Source organism: Brachypodium distachyon, chromosome 1 (assembly GCF_000005505.3).
Source record: "Brachypodium distachyon strain Bd21 chromosome 1, Brachypodium_distachyon_v3.0, whole genome shotgun sequence".
NCBI classification, from domain to species: Eukaryota; Viridiplantae; Streptophyta; class Magnoliopsida; order Poales; family Poaceae; genus Brachypodium; species Brachypodium distachyon.
In genome coordinates, this window is record NC_016131.3 from 24,178,917 (window position 1) to 24,197,979 (window position 19,063).

Genomic DNA, 19,063 nt, shown 5'->3' on the forward strand with positions numbered 1-19,063 from the left:
ATGTGCATACCCTCCGTAGTTGCTTTCTCGTTACCAGTACTTTTCCTCGCCCGTTTCCTCGTCTCGATCGTGCGTTCCGCCTCTTCGTCATCTGCGGCCGTCGTAGGATCATGGGAACCGTCATAGTCTTCTTGCGAAGTAACTCCGTCGACTCCCACGATGCTTCTCTTCCCTCTCCTTACGACTACGCGGCTTTTATTTGACGGATCTTCTATGAAAAATACTTGCTTGCATTGGTTCGCAAATACTCATGGTTCTTGGGTTGCTGGGATTGCTTCGACGTTAATTTGGTCACGAGGGATCCCAGGTGGTAGCATCATGGTTGTGAATCTATGGCCATCAGGTTTCCCGTTCGTAGCCCATCTCACACGAAAAAGTGGGATCATGGTGATGGAGTAGTCCAGGTCCCAGATCTCCTCAATCACTCCATAGAATGCTTTAGTCTTGGCTTGGCTATCAGTTGCAGTTTCGGAAACCAATACTACACCGCTATTTTGATATTGACTTTTACAATCCTGAGATTTTGTGTAGTACGTGTACCCGTTAATAGCGTAGGCTTGCCATGTGGCGACGTGATAAGCTGGTTCGCGCGACAACCTTAGCACAGTCTTTTCGTTTTCATCTACTGGCTCCCTCTCATACCAATACTCCTTTAGCCACTCAGCGAAATGTTTACTGTGCTCTCTATGGATCCAAATTTGTCCTCTGGTAGGGTTGTTGTTTTGAAGCTCTTGCATGTGCATTTCCTGGTAAGGCCGGACCGCATCAATGTGTTGAAGCACCACCAAATGTGTTCTGTTAAAGTCAGCTGCTCTCCTCTTTGAATGTACTTCGATATACTTCTGCCCAAAAAGTCCTTGGCCAGCTAGCTTACCCTTGTGCCTTGATTCCGGCACGCCTATTGCTTTCTGATCCGCCAGCCAATCTGTGCAGAACTCGACGCACTCTTCTACCAGGTAGCCTTGGAGGATGCTACCTTCAGGACGCCCTCGGTTACGAACATAGCGCTTCAAAACCCTGTTGTATCGTTCGGCCCATACATGTTGTGCAAAAAAGATGGCCCTAGGCACAATATCTCGTCGACGATATGGACCATTAAATGGACCATGACATCGAAGAATGTCGGAGGGAAGTACTTCTCAAATTCACACAATATCTGTACCATCATAGGTTGCAGTAAGAGACAACGCTTCACGGTAATTGACTTTTGCGAGATCGTGTCAAAAAAGTCACAAAGCTTCATCACTGTCTCTCTTACCCCAGGCTCCATGGCGCCCCTGATTGCAACTAGGAGTAACTGCATGATAATCACACGGCAGTCATGAGACTTCATGCCAACTAGCTTGTGACTCTTCATGTCAACGAGCCGCTTGATGTTGGAGGAGTAGTTCGAAGGGACTTTGATGCCTCGAAAGCACTCGCACACTCTATGCAGCTCGTCCTTGCTCACAATCACGAAACCATTTTTGTCTTCCGGTGACTCTTCTTCTTCTACCCACAGTTCTTTCCTTATCTTCAAAATTTCCAAGTCTTTCCTTGCCTTCGGTCCGTCTTTCTTCTTGTCAGGGATGTTCATCAGCAATCCCAACACGCTGTCACATACATTTTTCTCAACGTGCATCACATCAACGTTGTGCCGGCATCGCAAGTGTGGCCAGTATGGCAGGCCCCAGAATACAGACCTCCTCTTCCACATGGAGGTGTCCGGGCCGTCCTTATCTTTGACATTTTCTGCTTTCCCAGGCCTAACCTCCAGATCCTTGACAATATCGTATATTTCAAAGCCAGACTTTTCCCTAGGTTTACCCTCGTCCTCTTCCTTTCCGTTGAAGCTCTCCGCATCAAGCCTCCACGGGTCTTTAGGGTGCAACCATCGTCGGTGTCCCATGTACACAATTTTGCGTGATGTGGGCAACATCTCCGATATTGTATTCTCCGCGCACTTTGTACATGCCTTGTACACTTTTGTGCACTGGCATGATGTATTACCGTTTGCTGGGTAGTCATGCACACAAGTCAGCAACGCTGCTCTAAGGGTGAAGTACTCCTCCCTGCGAGCGTCCCAAACATTTCTACCTGTATTCCAAAGTTCAGCAAGCTCATCCTTCACTAGCTGAAGATAAACATTTAGGTCAGCTCCGGGTTGCTTTGGGCCTTGAATGAGCATTCACAGGTGGATGTACTTCTTCTTCATGATTAACCATGGAGGAAGGTTGTACACAAATATGATCACCGGCCATGTGCTGTGCGTGCTGCTCATGTTGCCGAATGGATTGATTCCGTCAGTGCTCAGCCCTAGCCTTAGTTTCCTGGGATCACTGGCAAAATCTGGGAATTCTGCGTCCAAGGTCCTCCATTGAGCCACATCGGCTGGGTGTTTGAGGATCCCAGCTTCAGTATTGTCTGTACGGTACTCTCCATCTGCATCGTACATTTTCTCACTCGGATCGTGATAGACCAGTCTCACCGCATCCTTCAAGTTCTGAAACCAACGCTCAAATCGACTACCCATCGGAAGATACCAGACGATCTTCGCCGGCCGACCTTTACTCACTTCTTCCTCATCGACTTCGTCGTGATTGCCATCTTTCTTCTTGTACCGTGAAGTACCACATATTGGGCATTTGTCCTTGTTTTTGTGCGGTCCCGTGTATACAATGTAGTCCAGTGGACATGCATGATATTTCACAACGTGTAGTCCAAGCGGGCAGGTAATTTTCTTCGCCTCGTATGTGCTCTTAGGCAATTTGTTGCCCTCTGGAAAGACTGTAGCAAGGTAACTCAACATCTCCGTGAAGCCCTTGTCAGAAAGCCCAGATTTTGCCTTTATCCTAAGAAGTTCAAGTGTCACTTCTAGGACATTATTGTTGATGCCAACATTGTCATACACTGGTGTGTTCGCGTCCTCGACTAGCTTCTGGAACTTCTTCTCATATGTGGCATTGTCGGGGTCTTTCAGTTGATTCTGTAAGCATTTCCCCCATCCGACCACGCGGAGCTTCATCGACCGGTGTTTCTTCATCCATGGCGTCGTCACCACGATATTCTTCACCACTTTGGTCAAACTCTATGTGTTCTTCTTCAAAGCCACTATCCACTTCTACCGCAACCTCACCGTGCGAAGTCCAGCAAAAATAACCTTCTACGAATCCATTTGCCATTACGTGCATCTCAACATCCACTGGCAGGTGCATCACTGTGTTACGACATCTGTCACATGGACAACACATCTTCACATTGCCCTTACTCTTCATATCAGCTACCACGAAATCATAAAATGTGGCCCATTTTGCTACCCAAGAAGCCGACATTCTCTCCTCATACATCCAACCACGGAGAGACGAGCTACAAAAGCATAAAAGAAATTGAAGCAATCAGTTATAAATTACATCACCGGCCGGGAGGCAGACAGTGGGCAGTGGGAGTTGGGGGGCAGTGGGCAGTGGGAGTTGGGGCCGGGGGGGGGGGAATTAATGGGGATCGGGCAAATTAATGGGGATCGAGACCGTGTACCGCCGCCGGCTGTTGCGGGAGAGAGCCAGAGGGGAGAGGAAGTAGATGGAGCAGAGAGAAGTGGGCGGGGGCTGGCCGGCCGGCTCCGCGCCTGCCGCGCATGCAGGGGAGAGAATGGGTCGGGGGCAGGGACTAGAGGGAGAAGAAGGGGAGGAAGGAGAAGTAGGATGGCCGGGGGAAGGAAGGAGAAGAGGATGGGGCAGAGAGAAGGACGGGGCCAGCGGCCGGCCGCGTGACAGCCGCGCGCGAGAGTAGATCCGGGGGAGAGGGGGCCGGGCCGGGCAGAGGAAGAAGAAGGGGAGGAAGGAGAAGAGAGGAGGGCCGGGGGAGGAAGAGAGGAGATTTACCTGGTGGCCGGCGGCGCCATTCCGCGGCACGGCATAGCTCCGCCGTGAGGAGGAGTATGGCGGCCGCAGCTGGTCGGGGAAGACGTGCAGCGTGCGACCAGCCGCAGCCACTGGGCCTATTTATACGGCAAACCTATCAGTGTCGGTCACAATGTAGAACCCGTCACTGATACTATCGAACCATCAGTGTCGTGTCTAGAGATGAAACACGCCACTGATAGACCACCTATCAATGTCGGTTCTTACCAAGGAACCGCCACTACTATCAGTGGCGGTTTCTGTTCCGACCGTCACTAATGGTGACCCGTGGGACGAGACAGGGGAGCGCGGTCGGTCCATCAGTGGCGTGTGATGTTGTACCCGCCACTGATAGTTATCTATCAGTGTCGTGTGAGAGGCACACGACACTGATGGGGGTCGCGTATAACCTGTTTTGTACTAGTGTTAGGATTATGTGATATTCTCTAATGTGTGATCCATGAACTAAGTTGTTTGTTTACCTTCACTTTGTAACAAAACTGTTTTGATGCAGAAGGCGGGGAACTCACCTTTTTAGGAGAAAAAACGTGCATTGGAGAAAAATAGCAAATGAAAGGTAGGAAGAAAGATTATGCTCTGGAAATCCATCGATTTGTTGGGCCACCAAAATAATGACCAGATATTTTACTCCGTATTTTATTTGAAATCTTATAGGTACACGTACGTGTATCTTCTCTTACAGTATTATGCTGCATGTTATCTATTTTTAGCATATACCACAGACTTTAACTGTCACGGAATCTCAGCCAAAGCGCCCACATGCTTTGATTATTTTGAGGCTGCAGGGAAGGGCTGAAGGTTGCAGTATGCTGAAGCAACAACACAACCAGATGACAGTGACAGTAGTGTAGTATCTACAGAAAAGCACTTTAGATATCGATCGTTTGCTGTAGAATTGATGAAGAATTAATACAGCGCTTTTTCAGACTCGCGCGCGGCGCCCCTGCTGCTGCCGGCCATACGGAGAGATCAGTTTCGAACAAGTACTACGTGTATTTGAGGAAGCTGCAACCATATGATTATGCCACGCACATGCATATCCTTTACAGCCATTCTGATGGTCATGCCACGTACAGCCGGCCATTTCTGATGGCCCATGCATCGGCCGGATGGCCATATTGCAACCACCTGCAATAAATTCGTTGGTTCTTGCCCTGCACGAAATTCTCTGGCGCTGCCAGGAGATCGAGATTCGAGAAGCCGTTATTTCAGGGCTGGATTCTCTGGTTAATAAAGACCACATGGTGGGCATACGTTCAAATTATTCATTAATCCTGTTACAAAGAAAGTACGTACACAATTATTGATCTGGGAATCCAGCCGACTCGCCGACTGAGTTCTGGACGCCGACTTTTTGTTCCAAACCGATCCAAAATGACACATAGAGTACTCTAATAAGCTAGCTAGCCATTGATCCAAGCTAGGTTGAGAAGAATCGTTGCAGCTTGTCGGACATCTCCGGGAAGACGCGAGTCGGGCGGTAGTCCTTGTTGAGGCACACGACGGTGGCCGTCGCTTCCACAACGAGCTGCATCCATTAATTCCATGATCAGCAATATTTTGTACGTATGTACTTTTTTCGTTTCTAAATATTGATTTTAGGGCAAATTGCATATGCATGCATAGAGGAAGATGGCACGTGTACGTACCTTCCGGTCCGGCATCGTCTCGATGATGTGCTCGGCGAATATCCTCACACCCTTGATCCGCACGAGCCTCACCCGCACCACGAACTTGTCACCCCGCTGGAGTAATTAGACCCATGTTATACGGAGAGCAGTACGTAATTAAATCTTTTCTCAAAATATTTGTATATATATATGTATATTTTCCACCTAAGTTAGCGTATCTATAGTGCATACCCTCAGAGGCGTGTAGTACTTGAGATTCAGCTCCGATAGCGCCAACAAGTTGCCGGTGCATATGATCAAGCCCGTGCTGATGCCAAGGCTCAGAAGCAGCTCCTCTCGAGCTGCATAGATACGTTTGCATGACATCAACATTATTATTAACGATCATCAAAGCACAAGAGATTGTTTAAGAACCCGATCGAACGGCTCACAAGATATCTGCAGGTGTACCTTTTTCGATGTAACTGGCGTAGATGCTATTGTTGACGACTCCATATTTGTCAAGCTCGCAGTCCTGGACCGTCATCTCCGTCTCAAAATATTTGTCCTCCCTACAAAACATTAATTGTTATACATGGCAACAATCAAATTAAATATGAATAGATAGTACTCCACACGTACGTACATGCATGCTAGCTAATTTAAAAACTTAGCGAGCAATATACTTCGATCCATGCATAAAAAACCTTAGTTTGATGACGTCCTGCAGCTGCTTCTCGTTGTTGGTGTTGTTCTTGGCAGTCGTAGTAGTACACACGGCTTCAGCAAGGGCACTGGCGTTGGGCGGCGCAACAGCGAGCAGAGCCCCGACGGGACGATGTGGGCGCCGCTGGAGCACTACGGCTAGGTCGTTGTTGCCGGCGCCCGAGACACGCCGAGCCCCAGCAGCAGCACTAATTGCTACCTGGTGCACGGGCGAGAGCTTGGCGTTGTTGTTCACTGCCGGGCTCTGCATGCTTGAAAATGTGAATCAGGCTAGCTAGCAGAATGCGTGTAGTACTGCTCGATGTGTGTGCTGCCGCTCTTGGGGGAGACTAGAGAGCAGTGGAGATCGATGTAGTGCTAGCTAGTTTGGGTATGAGGACCTTTTATATAGCGCAGAACGGGCTGGCGGCGCCCCTTTCGTGGGCCGGCTTACATCATGCCAACGCCTGGAATTGACTACTCCCGTGCTCTTGACTAGCGTTCGCGCGTGCGATCGATCGAAAACGTATCCATATTTGGTTCCCATATCGATCGTGGCGTCGTTACCCAACTGCAGTAGTACTGTACGTAGTAGTAACTTAGAAGGATCTTAATCAACTGCACTACTGCCTCTTGATTCACAACGCACCTCCCATTAATGCCACGGAAATTGGGCCTTGTCTGAGTGAGAAATAGTGTACTGTTCAAGGTGGACCTTTTAAAGTCGATGGTCGGCAATTGTCATTGGCATTGAGCTGGCCAATTAATCTTGGGCCATCGTGTGTGGTGCCGAGCAAAAGCGGTGAGATTTTCAAAAAAGAAAGTTGCCTTTTCAAATTTGTTGCAAAAGGATCTCAAACTGAAAAAAAAGAATATCTTCCCACGAGAAAATTTCACAAAACAATCACATTTGGAACAACTTTCTCAAAAAAAAATTACAATTTACTTTTTTTTACAAATGACTACCGTTTTTGTGCACCGTGGTACTTCAGTACCACGCGCATGGATCTGCGAGTTGAGTGCGTTTAGATGGAAAAACTGACAAAGAGAGCACGTATGTCGGTGTCACCGTGGTGCCACGCTAGAGAAAGCCGTCCACCGTGACCATGGAGGACAGAGGCGGGCTGGAACGCGCCGAGCATTTAGTGTGCGGCATTGTCGTGCGCTGCGCGCATCTGGACGTGGCACGGCTCGCAGCGAGCGGCCGACCACAGCGGCTCATCTTCGTCCTCCTTCTTCCATTTGTCCCCTAGACTGTAGGGGATGTTCAGCTCGAATGATGCACACCACCTGTTCGACAAATTGCTGCAGCAGGCCACCATGGGGATCGAGCAGCGTAACGTCGATCGAGACCCTCCCACCGGAGCAAGCTGCGAGCTTGTTGCGGTGCAGCTCGAGGCCTCGACCCTCGTTGGGACCTCGTGCTATTGGTACGCCATGGACAGGGTCGACGGCGCCACTGTAGCAGTAGCCGCCCCCACCGCTATAGACAACTGCACAGCCTGGGCATGCCACCTTGCACTCCGCCTCCATCCCGCCGCCGTCATGTTCGTCTCGACGCCCGTTGTTGTCACCGGCGACGGGGCTACGAGGGCCGGCCAGGGAGCAGACAGGTGGGGTCGGCACGAGGGCTCGTGGACGACCTTCGCATGCCCCCCGCCGCGCTCCTTCATGGCGACAGCAGGGGGCCCTTTTTCTTGTAAGATTCACGCTGTTGCTGCTGTTTGGGCAGGGGGCTCACTGATGCTCTCCGGCAAAGAGCAGGTGATGTAGCTTTTCTTCCCAAAGCCGCTGTATGCGCCATCCTGCTTCAGCTCGAGCATCGGTGCCTCCTCCGGCCACCTGGGCGACGAGTACCAACGGAACACGCCATCCCGCAGGATCTCGGCCAAGCGAAGAAGCTCGGCCAGCTATCGCGGTCATGCTTGGACGAGATGTCCACATTGGCGCCAAGCTGACACCGACATGTGGGCCATCTGGTCAGTTTTTTCCATCAAAACACACTCAACTCGCAGATTAGTGCGCGGGAGTATCGTGGAGCACAAAAGCGATAATCATTTGTAAAAAAAATTTAAAAAATGTAGTTGGTCCTAAATGTGATGGTTTGCGTAATTTTCTCATCTTATACTAGTCGCTGGCCGCGTGGCCCACGGTCGACATGTCACACCAGAACATGAATACATAATCCGACTCTGTCTCTGTTTCCCCTAAAAAAGACTCTGTCCCTCTTTTCCATTTCCAAAAGGAGAAATGAACAACAGGAAAACAGTGCAGGAATGCAACGGCGAACCGGCCAATAATGGTAGGAAAGAGCAGCAACCCAGCATCCAGCGACACACAACACCAAGTCTACCTGGCTGACTGCCTTAACTTTTGGAATCAAACTTCACGAATTTACCCGTCAAATCAAGTGTCGCTTGACAGCTTGAATGGGTTGCGTACCAGGCTGGCTTCGGTCTGCCGCATACCGCAGTGAACAATCCCATGAGTTCTCTTGTGATTTGATTACGTCGGTCTGGTTTACACTGAAATATTTACATAAAAATTTAATAAATACTGTCAATGGCTATGTGCATGGTCCGATTCAGAGGCCGGAGAGCTCTCTTTAAAAAAACATAAAAATTTAATAAATATGAATTGTCACTTTTGTTACAAAGTTAGTTGGAAATTTAAAGTTTCTCTTAAGATCAAACTTTTTACATGCGATATTTGTTCGAGGCTTGGTGCTCACAAAAATTATGTTTTTCGTGACCATGATGGTACATAATTTGTTCTTGGATTTTCCAACAGCTAGCGAGCTTAGTCCAGAGAGCCATGTCTGTGGGAATAAAATCCTATGCGACCCAGCAGGAAACGACCCATGACGTGGACCCATGTTTAGATCGTTAAGATGTGAAGGAGCGGACAGATCAATGAAACACAGCAGGCATGGAGACTAATTCTCGTGAGATCGTAAAGATCGGACAAACGAGAGGCGGGTCCAACACTGGGTCGTTCAATGCTGGGTCGCATAGGGTTTTTTTTTTTTTTGCATTTCTGTGCCTTTCAATCTCTTCAATAGTTTTTATTCTTTTGGGACAGGCCCACCTATGACCACGCATGAAGTGCACGATTGAACAAGTCCCCCAAAAATGGAGCCTCCCAAATTACATTTAAGTATCACTAGGTACGGGATTAATTAGATAAAATATTAAAGAGCCAGCCAAACACGCCCTTCTCCTGAGCGTTCCCTACGGTAAATAATCCTATATGACCTTCCCTCCCGAGACCCAAGGGCCCAGGATGGATCCTTGCACTCACCGCACGATCTGAACTGATGGAGCCAACAAATTCAGTTGGAATTTGAGCGTGATTAGATAGGCAAATCCAACGGTGAGAAACTGGTTCCAGACACTGGGTCGTTCATGCGAGGGTCGCATAGGATTTTTCTCCGTCCCCTATATACTCCTCTCTTGTTGGGTCATGCCGCGCAACCTCAAGGCCCGTACAATAGTCTCCATCGATCCAAACGATTTTCGTGTGATTTGACTACCTCGAGACGGTTTATAGTGAAATTTTTGTATAATTTTTAAATAAACATGAATTGTCACTTTCACCACAAAGTCATTTGGAAACTTAAACCTCATCTTAAGATAAAAGTTTTTGCCTGGAATCTTTGTCGAGGGATGTGCTCAAACAGGATAAATTGGCTCAACAGAATTGGAATGGTGGTAAGAAGTGTGTTTTTTGTGACCATCGTGAATCTATTCACAATTTGTTTTTCGTTTATCCAATAGAGAACTTAGTTTAGAGAGCCAGTGTTTGTGACTATCAATCTCCCACCTACTAGCCGTATAACCAATATATTTGGCCGATGGCTCACAGGAATAATAAAAAAACACTTCAATCCATCATCCTTGTGGGGCTAGCGTGATCTGTCTGACAAATTTCAATGGCAAGAACATTTTGGTTTTTAACAAGGAAAAAGTTTATTTTTTTGCATGTTATTTTCAAGACGGCGCATTGGTACTTGTTACTTGCTGCATCAGACGAATAAAAGAGATTCTTTAAAATTTGGGTGCAATAGATTAGAGACAACCCATCGATTTGAGTGTCGCGCCAACAATAGGTTTGGAGGAGTCTTTTTTTTGTGTGTGGCTATATCTAAGTTGTGTTGATTTTTAAGCAAAAGGCTTAAATCGAAGTTGACGAATCAGAACCCTTGAATTAGTGTGTAGATCTCATTTTACTTTCTTTTTTCATCATCCATTTGGAATCTTACAACACAAATCATATCAGGAAATCAATTTATTTCTAATTAACAATCAGACAAATTAGATATAGTAAAACCGATTGTCGCGGGCGCCATCTCGGCCGCCGCCGCCGTCGCGACCATCCTCCTCCGCGAAAGCACCGCCGAAACCCCCGGCACCTGGTGCACGCCGACCGACACAAACAGGACGCTATTGTTCCTCCCCGCGTCTGCCATGGAGTGGGAGATGTGTGGGGCCGTGAGGGTATGCGGGGTGGCGAGTGATACTGCTGCTGCGGACGCCATAGATACGGCCCCCGCCACCGTGGCCCCGCCCGCCCCTGCTCGCGCTGGCGGCCGCCCGCGCCGCCACACCTGCCCGCGCCATCGCCCTGCCCCTGCGCGCCTGCCCGCACGTCGCTACTAGTCTGCTGCTCGTTTTCGGTTTTGCGAGGACTTAGACGGAACAGATATTGCATACTCGTATTCGATTCAGTTTTCGGTTTCTATTCTGTCCGCGTTCTTCGGTTCAGCTAGATTGCTCTAATGAACATGCTCTAATAAACACGCACTGCGGGGCAAGTCTCAGTTATTGTTGCTTCCCAGAATCCCCGGTGATCCGAGGAATAATCCACTTTTGCTTCTTCTTTTTCCTTTTCGGGTGCACGACTCAACAAAGTTTCTGAGCAAACGAACACCGGATTCTAACTCAAAAACCGACAAGAAACAAGACCGACTCCCCATTTCCCAACAGGAAAAGTCAACTCTTCTCAGCTGCAACAGACAGCCGGACTGGACCCGGCCTGCACGCACTGACTTCAAAGTTGATGGGCAGCATTTGGAAAAGAATACACAACTTTAATTCGGCTTTCTTTGAAGCAGATCTATTATTCCTTGATATTTACAGGTATGCCCTAAAAAATCATGAATTTGTTCCTTCAGTACCATCGCCCACGTATTTAATTTGAAAGCCTGAATTAATACTCTTTTGTCAAAAGTGATTGTTGTCAAAAGTGATAACAGAATCAACACAATACGATACAAAGAGAATACTAAGCTTTGAGTTTTACATGCTCGCTAAGTTGTACTATTTCTTTGTATTTGCGTCTATGCTCTTAGAAAGCATGAATGTTTTTTTTTCTGCGACGGAACAGGTTTTTTTTATTGATGAATATTGGACAAATTATAGTCTTCGAGTAGCAACTCCGAAATGCATGGAGGTGACTCAAGCCGCATTAAACAAGAATGCACGTAAAAATAATAATAATTAAGGCAATAGTGAGCAACCGTGCATGGACATCAACTGTTGTATATAGCCAAAATAATTCTATGAGAAACGTTTCATGAGCAGTGGTTAACAGGACGGGAAAATAGGCAAGTACAAGTAAAAGACAAATTCTTATTTACATGAGATGAAATTATGCGACTACCTCTTTTTTCACATGGGTCGTGCCTAGGCATGCCTTTCGCCTTAGCGGGGTAGCACGTCACGACCCGTATATATGTGATTTTGAAGACCGGGCCGGGCTAAGCCCGGTTAGTAGCGAAGCGAGCCGTTGGCCATTTAATACACCTCTCCCTCCCTCTACCCGTGATACCAGGTCTAATTTTCTTGAAACTTGTTAAATCTGTGACATGTGATGTTGCAAACGATGAAAAATCTCATCTACTCTTTTGTTTGATCGTTCTAGGTTCCTCTTTCGTGCAAAAAAAGTTATCCGTTCCTCTGTTGGGTGCCAAAACAGATTGCTCTTAATCGATTCCAAGATATAAAACAACATCACCTATCTTGTGGTTCTTCAGTTTGTCACCGACCCCTGTCTTCTCTCGTCATCTGGCGGTGACAATGGGAGCTGAGGCGGCAACCTCCACAGCAGCAACCTTCTACGACCACATCGTCCACTGATGCAGGTACCTCCTCCTCCCCCCTCTCGTTTGTCGCTGCTACGTGGTGGCACTTCCGGCGCCTGGCCACCTCGACCTGCGCACCATGTCTATTCCCTTTCCTCCCACAGTTCCCTTATCCCAAGGAAAGGTAGGGCTAACAATCAGATCAAATCCTCCTAATCTTATTAGGAACTAGTACAGTGCCCGTGCGTTGCCACAGCCTTTTAAACATATGCACACAAAAATTTCACGTTCATTGAAATGACAATAAGATAATTTGACATTCAATCGGATTTAACAGAACAATTGCTTTTGTCATGCAGTCCATAATTGTCATATTCCTGACCATGAGAATTATGAGTCACTGAGTGTATTACCGACTTATCGTTGATTTCTTCAAAGAGCGCAAAGGCCGGTCCTTGCCCTCCCCCCCCCCCACCGGAGCCAGGTACATGCCGCTGCAGGATGGCCACCTTGTCCAAAGGGTGTAGAGGCGGGCCCTTTCCCCCACCAGAGCTAGGTACTGGGCGCTCCAGGATGGCCACTTTGCCCAGCGGCAGCCCGTGCGTGAGCAGCCATACATAGAACCCGCTAGCGGAGGAGGCGGACGAGCACGCCGCGGCAACGGACGGCACCTGGCCCCGGGTGATGAGAGGAGGGTATTGGCGTGGCAGGCGGCGAAGCAGATGTGGGAGCTTGAGCACGGGCACGAGGGGCTGCGAGGGAGGCGGCGCAGGGAACAGGGGAGGAGGAGGCAGCGGTGGTTGCCGGAGAAGGCGGCAGCAGCAGGCGAGACGGAGGTGGAGGAGGCCATGGGTGGCGCTCTAGATTCGGGTGGTCGGTGGTTGAAAGGCGGCGGCGAAGCGCATGAGGTCGGTGTGGATGAGGGGACGGGCGGCTGCGAGGCGTCGGGGCGGAGGTGAGCGCCCGGCCATAGAAGGTGGAGCAACATTGTGGCAACCAGAGCGCCGCCGCAGCTACTGGGCCGGCAGATGGAGAGAGAGAGCGCATGGAGAGGAGGGGTAAACTTGCAGAAAAACCCAGATCCGTGAAACGGCAGGACAACGCCTTGTGTCCCAACCCAGAAGGAGGCAGGGCGAGATGCGGGTCGGGGATGAGTCGGGAAGAGATCCGTGGAAGAAGACGAAAAATTGCTGTTTAGCCGAAACCCTGGAAAACAAACCCAGTTCCGTCCTTCGTTTGGAGGGCAGGTTGAATTAACAAAAATTTGATTGGACAAATTACAAAATTCAACCTTTATCCCTTTATTATTATTTGGGTAGATTTCTTCCTAATCTTAGTCCAACTCGATGGACCAGGCCATATTAGATCTCGCAGGCTCGCTCCGTGGCTCGTCTTCCTCCTCGCGCCAGCACCGCCACCGCTGCCGAGCGCCCCAGCCCCCTGGCTCGTCTTCCTCCACCGCAGGTTGATCTCACCTCTCTCTCCCGACCGTTTCTCCTGCCATCACCCCACGAACGGATCCCGCCCTTTAGCTCCCCGTTTCATCTTCCCCAATTCATAACTGAGGCGAAAATCAAAGTGGGGCGGCCGCCCTACCTTGCCCCTACCGGGTCCTCCGCCCGTGCTGCCGCGAGAAAGAGATGGGTGAGATGAACTGGGTGAACAGGAAGATCCACCTCTACAACGTCACCATGGGCCTCTACATGCTCGATTGGTGGGAGCGATGCCTCTTCAGTATCCTTCGGTTTATGTTTCCGCAATCAATTTCAGCAGCTGTTTCGTAGATCTGTTTCAGTTTATGGCTAATTTCTCGCTAGTTTCGTTCAATTTTGTTGTTGTTGTTGTTAGAATTAGATCCCCTATTGGCTATCAGCAAAGCAAGATTTAGGTTTGGGTACGAGGTCCAATTGGTTTATGTGCTACAACCACTTTCTCCCCATGTGGTTATTGATTTGTCGAATCATATCGATTTTGCAGTTGCTAATTTGTTCCTCTAAGGCTCATTTGTTTGGCTAGTTCTTGGATTGGTTTTTTCCTTTAACTCGAGTAGACATAATGGTGCTGATCCTGCTCTGTTTTATCTGCTTAAATGGATCTCGCTTCGCCATGGATGTCTATCAGAGGTACGCACCGCCCTCTCTAATCTCCCATCTCTACTCTGGAACGTTATATCAAATTTCTGTACCTGCTAGGTGTCAGATTTAGTTTAATCACGAGTCTATGAGTTAGAATTTTGCTATGTGTGGTCTTGAGGTTTCTGTAGTTTTCTCATGTCCTGAAGTGGGCATATATAGCTGTAATTTCTGCATCTATAGGACTACTATTTGCAATCTGTTGCAATGAGAATGGCACAGCTATGTGGAAAAGGTCCATAGCTCGTTGAATCCTTTTATTTTAGTGAAGAGTGAGTATATCGGTGATACTTCAACTTTTGACTTAAGAAGTTCGTTGAAAATAAAGAGATTAGCATGCAGAAAGAAAGGAGTAAAGAAATAAGGCTGGAAAGGAACCACGGTTGCAAATGATCACACTGTAATTAGCTTGGGCACCGTTTTAGCGAGTTTGAACCACGTGTCCTGATATTGATGGCAACAGTGAATCACACCAGACAACATTGCTTGTCCCTTGAAACGTGAATTGATTATGTGTTTCTGTAGTGTCCATTATGCTTCGTTGCAGGTTATTTTTATCTGTAGTGTCAATGTTAAGATGGGTTTTGGTTCTTGAGTACAACAATCAATATAGTAGTAGTAAACCGGACTTTTACTTCCAAAAACACGTTTAAGTGGTCCAGAAAGTTCTAAAAGTGTTGTTTTCCGCTGGATATTTATGTCCCAAACTAGCAGATGATATTGCAATTCACCTGGCGCTAGATGTTGACATGGCACCTCCCCTTTCTCCTTCCCAGCAGAACACATGGACATTCCCTCGAGCACGCCGTGTGCATACCCACCACGTCTAACCCATTGCACACAACATCCATCACTCCTTACTAGCATTCTACAGCTAATCGATTGCATCGGATATGATCAGGAACGCCGTGCACATGTTGCTATGGCCAGGCAGCCTCGACAGGGCTTGCACATTGATTCCAGAGCTTGAGCCCGTAGACCGGTCTTTGTCAGCCTTACATGCACGGATGCACCTACCAACTTTGGACCTTTTTGAACCACTTAAACAAGTTTTGTGGATTTAAATGTTCAGTTCTCAAGATTATGGGCGTATGATATTAGTCAGGAACAAACCTAAAGCTTATAGGATGTTACTGTCCTGATGCAGATTTAAGGAGTGAAGTCCATATAGAAACGCTGAGGTTTCCCGAAAAGATCACTTAACCTCCTGAGGTATACTACCAAGTATTTAACCCCTGTGGTTTGATAAACCATCTAAATCACCTATGCCCCTAATTAAGTAATTAAGCGGTTCGGGAGGGTTAGGCTTGCCACACAGGGCTCTCGTCTGTCGCATGATGGGTGTCCTCTCGTTTCCTGGTGAAGAGTGTCGCAGAGGTACCCGCAATCGACTGCAGCATGATGGGATGCTCTTCTCGAGTCTTCACTCACTCGTTGTGGCTAGGTGGATTTGCTGTTTCTCGTGTGCTGCAGTTGATTGCGATGCCAGTGTGGTTGCCGTGCGTCGACGGTTTGGTCCCGGGCGTCTGTCGCTGAGACTGCTGCGTTTGGGTGATTTGAAGTGCTTCTGTTTGTCTGCCGTTGTTGGAATTTCGAATATTCTAGGTGGCTGGATGATTTTTCATGAATTTAGTTTGATTCTTGTTACCATATCAATGGAGTGTGTAGGCTGCAGCTGTTATGCAGCTTGTTAAGCGATTTCATGGATATCAACGTGAAGGGGGGCTCTTATTACTTCATTGAACGAGCACGAGCCAGAGATTCCAAAGAGTTCAGGATAGCATCGCTAGCTAGATCCTCATGTCTGACTAGCCAATTAGATAACTAACACTACTACATTTTCATGTTTGTTCACTCTTTGTTTTGTACAAATATTTCACATTTCGTATGCATATTTCAAAGATTGCTCTGGCTTTTATTTTTGTACACAAAAGAACCCTCCTCCTAGTTCACTAATTTCTACGAAGGTACTAGATCTTTTGGATTTGAAAAAAGTTTCGGAATATGCATGCCCGTATATTAGCAAGGGCAGAGTGGACGATGGAACAGGGCCCCTAATTTTTTGGGCCCCCCAAAATTTAGTTAAGTATATGTATTAATTTGCAGGCTGGGTATTAGGTGAAGATAGAATCAATATAGCCCACCAAGCGCATGCAGCCCTTTCAAGCTCACGACTAAAGGAAACTAACGCATATGCTTCCTAATTGCTCTTTCTTTCGTCCCCTAATCGCCTGCTAAATCTCTAATCTGATTTCTCACACACATTGGCCTATGCAACTCCCCCAGCCTGAAAATCAATCTAGCAGACACCAATCTCTACTCCAGTTCACCAACGTTTTTTCCTAATTCCACTTTGGATCATTAGGATTTTCCAAACATGGGGCCTCATTTTATGTTTGGCACAGGGGCCTCCAAAGTCTAGAGATGGCCCTGGGAATATGCTCCCAATGTGCTTATGACGTAATAGCTGGCGGATCTTCAGCCAGTGTGTATCATCTTACGAGAATACAATGTGGCATAGATAACCCAGAAGAACTATGCGCATAAAAGTCTTTGCCGAGAAGGATAACCCTAGAGTTCTGTCTGTCTTCGCATTTGGATAAGTGCTGATTTCCAAGAATGTGTATCTTACTATAAGGTGGTAATCTCTTATGATAATCATCCATGCCTTAAACGCATCCTAATGTCTGAAAGTTGGGTAGGCTGGATTTGATGGTTATTTACTCTAGATGGCAAAGAAATTTGATTAACATGCCTAATCTGTTGGTCGCTACGAGGATTGACTAATGTTTCAGCTCTAGCTAGTGAGTGTGCTACAGGCAGATAACATGCGTGCTTTTGCAGCGTTATACATAGTGATACCTGGACTTGTGTTTGCACGGACTGAACCAGATATGATCAATTAAATAATGTGGGAATAGGTAATCACATGTTTTTTGGCACAGCATAGGAAATCTCTTCACTGTATATTTAGCTCAGAGTCCAGCATGGCAACTGGCAAACTATGTATGCAATACTACCCTCCCAAACAACTTAAAAAGGGTGGCAGGGGCTGATTTAAATACCTGGTATTATACCTTGGGGTTAAGCGATGTCTTGTGAAACCTCAGGTGGGTATATTGACTTGACTCATTTTTATTTGCTTTTATCAAACACATGATGGTGCCAAGCTACCAACCAACCGCACTGTTGCTCCTTTCTTTCTGCCACTGCCAACCACATGAAGTACTGAGCTGTACTGCCACGTCCAAGGAATTAGTGGTTGTTTTACGGTTTTAGGAGGGGCTTTTTTGTTTTTTCTCAGGTCATAGTTTTCCCCTTTTTTCAGTTGCTGTGTAATGGTTAAAATGTTCTATAAAGTTCAGACTTTTCTCCCTAATAACAACTGTACACAACCTGAGTATGACATGGAATGTTTCCATCTTGGAGCAAGAGTGTTGAATGGATCAATGAACAATATAAAGCTTTTTAACCATGGACATCTTTCAGCTAAACTTCGGTTGTACAGTTGTACTGCTATTTCAATCATAACAAATCTATGAACTATATTCGTGTTGAAATCACCACTCATCTAGTTTCCTTTCAACATAAAAAACCCTGTCATCTAGTTCCAAAACTGTGCACCATATTACATGTTCTGCATCTAAACCAGCTGGTTCACGGTTAGAAATCCATCTGATTTTTGAACATTCTGTTGCTTTTTTTATTCATACAAGAAAATACTAAAACCTCTAGAAATTTTGAGTTCCTATTTTTTAACCATCTCTTTTGGTCATATTGTTGTCCCTTTTCAGCCATCTGAAGTCTCGGTTTATGCATGGCGGGAACCATGGCATGGGAGGAATCGGCATGCCCTCATAGTCGTTGAACAGAGAAGAAAAACATGCTGGTTCTGAAATCTGAATGCGGTTCAAGTAACTCGGTTTCGTAGTTTTGTATATGTGTAATCTGCTTAAGTTTTTCTTTTTTTGTGTGTGTTAATTTTGCACTATGTCAAGTGGTAGATTGTACTGTGAGATGGCTTGCCGTAAGATAGTAGTACCGTGCATAACTTAATTGTCGTATGACTATGAGCTCAGTGACCGCCTCTTTGCATTCTGTGCTGCCGGAACAGTGTGTAGAGGTGAACGATCTCTTACGAGTTTGTCAATGCTAGAATTTAGAACAGGCGTCATGCATGGAAACACTGCGCACCTATCCGGGCATTTCCGCGTATAGTACCTGCGTGGACATGTCCAAATTGCATTGTATAGCGTGCTGAAGGTAATCACATTGACGGATAGCAAAGGTTAGCATAGATAACAGAACCGAAGAAACCAGTATAGCATGATACAAGTTGTCACAGGGAATAACCACTAACCTTGAACTGCTTCCACCTCGTCGCATGTGTCTGATAGAGTATGAATACGGAGTGATGCTTTTCATCATTTTCATGCATAAAGAGGAATTCAACGGATGCTTTCTTTAAAATGTTATAGCTTTGTATAAGTAAAATTTCTTAAAATTTGAACTTTATAGAAAAATCTATTGACATTTTGCAACTATAACTTAGTTTTATCAAACGTCTTATTTAATGTTGTAAATATTAGTAATTTTTTCTTAAAATTTGATCAAACTTTAAGAAATTTCATTTAG

General features: G+C 46.8%; 4 protein-coding genes across 5 annotated transcripts; 2 read left to right on the plus strand and 2 right to left on the minus strand.

The window, feature by feature from the left end:
• Nucleotides 1–248: 248 nt before the first annotated feature.
• LOC100825465 lies at nt 249–3,004 on the minus strand. The gene is made up of 5 exons (XM_010231385.1): nt 2,234–3,004; nt 1,400–2,113; nt 1,259–1,297; nt 1,071–1,156; nt 249–1,017 (listed from the first exon to the last, which is right to left on the minus strand). The coding sequence occupies exons 1-5, from the start codon at nt 3,002–3,004 to the stop codon at nt 249–251; spliced, it is 2,379 nt and encodes a 792-aa protein (XP_010229687.1).
• Nucleotides 3,005–4,928: 1,924 nt separating this feature from the next.
• On the minus strand, nt 4,929–6,585 carry LOC100846180 (acyl-acyl carrier protein thioesterase ATL4, chloroplastic). Of its 2 annotated transcripts, XR_002962121.1 has the most exons (6): nt 6,217–6,585; nt 5,981–6,081; nt 5,762–5,871; nt 5,549–5,644; nt 5,196–5,427; nt 4,929–5,073 (listed from the first exon to the last, which is right to left on the minus strand). XR_002962121.1 is itself a non-coding variant. In XM_003563133.4 (5 exons), exons 1-5 carry the CDS (start codon nt 6,483–6,485, stop codon nt 5,320–5,322), a joined length of 684 nt encoding a protein of 227 aa, XP_003563181.1. In that variant the 5' UTR covers nt 6,486–6,585; the 3' UTR covers nt 5,127–5,319. The 2 variants fall into 2 exon arrangements, 1 of the variants encoding a protein (XP_003563181.1); XM_003563133.4 differs by lacking the exon at nt 4,929–5,073 and having other exon boundaries at nt 5,127–5,427.
• A 942-nt stretch (nt 6,586–7,527) lies between these two features.
• Nucleotides 7,528–8,435, plus strand: LOC112269946. Its single transcript, XM_024457496.1, has 2 exons — nt 7,528–7,827; nt 7,947–8,435. The coding sequence occupies exons 1-2, from the start codon at nt 7,535–7,537 to the stop codon at nt 8,170–8,172; spliced, it is 519 nt and encodes a 172-aa protein (XP_024313264.1). The 5' UTR covers nt 7,528–7,534; the 3' UTR covers nt 8,173–8,435.
• Nucleotides 8,436–13,623: 5,188 nt separating this feature from the next.
• Nucleotides 13,624–18,590, plus strand: LOC100846484. Its single transcript, XM_003563134.4, has 3 exons — nt 13,624–14,030; nt 14,347–14,419; nt 18,223–18,590. The coding sequence occupies exons 1-3, from the start codon at nt 13,937–13,939 to the stop codon at nt 18,287–18,289; spliced, it is 234 nt and encodes a 77-aa protein (XP_003563182.1). The 5' UTR covers nt 13,624–13,936; the 3' UTR covers nt 18,290–18,590.
• The last annotated feature ends 473 nt before the right edge of the window (nt 18,591–19,063 follow it).